The sequence below is a fragment of the Monoraphidium neglectum genome, assembly GCF_000611645.1.
Source record: "Monoraphidium neglectum strain SAG 48.87 unplaced genomic scaffold scaffold01301, whole genome shotgun sequence".
In the NCBI taxonomy this organism is placed as follows: domain Eukaryota; kingdom Viridiplantae; phylum Chlorophyta; class Chlorophyceae; order Sphaeropleales; family Selenastraceae; genus Monoraphidium; species Monoraphidium neglectum.
This window is the reverse complement of record NW_014012327.1, coordinates 13,022-14,092: the sequence shown is the minus strand read 5'-3', so window position 1 is coordinate 14,092 and position 1,071 is coordinate 13,022. Positions and strand designations below refer to the sequence as shown.

The following is a 1,071-nucleotide window of genomic DNA, read 5'->3' as shown; positions in this document are numbered from 1 at the left end:
ACCGGCCTGTGTCCCCTCACGCCGCCCGCCCAAACGCCGCGCCACCCCATGCTGACCGCTGCGCTGCGCATCCGACTCTCGGGCAGCCGCCCAACCAAGGAATCATCAAAGTGACGATCCACGCGGCGGGGCTGCTTACACCTTGGAAGACGAACCCAGCGGGATTGAGTCGTGGGAAGAGGTCCCCACGATCTCGATCAGCCGGTGATCTAGGCCGCGATCTCCTCCACCTTGCCGGCAACGGCCGAGGCGTAGTTCTTGCTGACCTGGGGCCTGCGGTTGGTGGGGACACACGAGGCCGGGTGTGCATAACAAGGTATGATGATCAGCTCGCCAGGCTCAGACACGCTAGAAGGGGCAGCCCGGTTGTGGCGCTCAAAAGACGGCCGCATGAGGCGGGCTGCACGAGGCCGTCGGGCCCAAGTCTTCGCAAAGCATGTACAAAAAGCGCACACGAATTGCCGCGCCCACCAGCTCAGGACGCTCCAGTAGGCGTCGACGTAGGTCTTGCGAGCGGGGCCCTGGTCGACGTAGCTGCGGGGAAGGTGCAGGGGCGACGACAGACGGCGCTTGGTCAGCGGACGACGGCAGCAACCCACTCCTCCGAGCAAGCCCGCGGGGCGCAGGCAAAACTTCAGGATTTGAGGGGCTCCTTGGTTGAGCGGCGCGACGTGCGTCAAGCCTGGCAAAGGGGCAGGGGCCCGGGCTGCACAAGCGGCGCGTGGGGAGCAGGGTGCAGGGCGAGGGCGCCCACGAGAGCGGGCGGGCAGGGCAGGGCAGGGCAGGGTCGCGTAGAGGCTCACTAGGCGTGCTCCCAGACGTCAATGCCGAGGATGGGGATGACGTCGAGCGCCTTGGTCACCGCGGTGCCCATCAGGGGGTTGTCCTGGTTGGCAGTCGTCGTCACGGCCAGGCCGCCGCCGGGGAGGACGCCGAGCCACGCCCAGCCGGAGCCGAAGACGCCGACGGCGGCGTCGGACACGTTCTTCTTGAGCGCCTCGAAGCCGCCGTTGGGGAAGGCCTTCTTGATCGCTGCCGCCAGCTGGGGGCTGATCGCGGACTCCTTGGTGG

At 67.6% G+C, this 1,071-nt stretch overlaps 1 protein-coding gene across 1 annotated transcript in view; it reads right to left on the bottom strand.

Moving 5' to 3' along the window:
- Positions 1 to 209: 209 nt before the first annotated feature.
- Positions 210 to 1,071, bottom strand: part of MNEG_7389 (superoxide dismutase, Fe-Mn family) — a gene marked incomplete at both ends in the record, with an annotated part of 2,700 nt that continues 1,838 nt past the window's right edge. The window contains 3 exons of the mRNA XM_014044141.1: positions 210 to 273; positions 472 to 534; positions 804 to 1,032. Of these exons, the coding sequence (XP_013899595.1) occupies positions 210 to 273; positions 472 to 534; positions 804 to 1,032 (356 nt within the window). The remainder of the gene's footprint in view (positions 274 to 471; positions 535 to 803; positions 1,033 to 1,071) is intronic.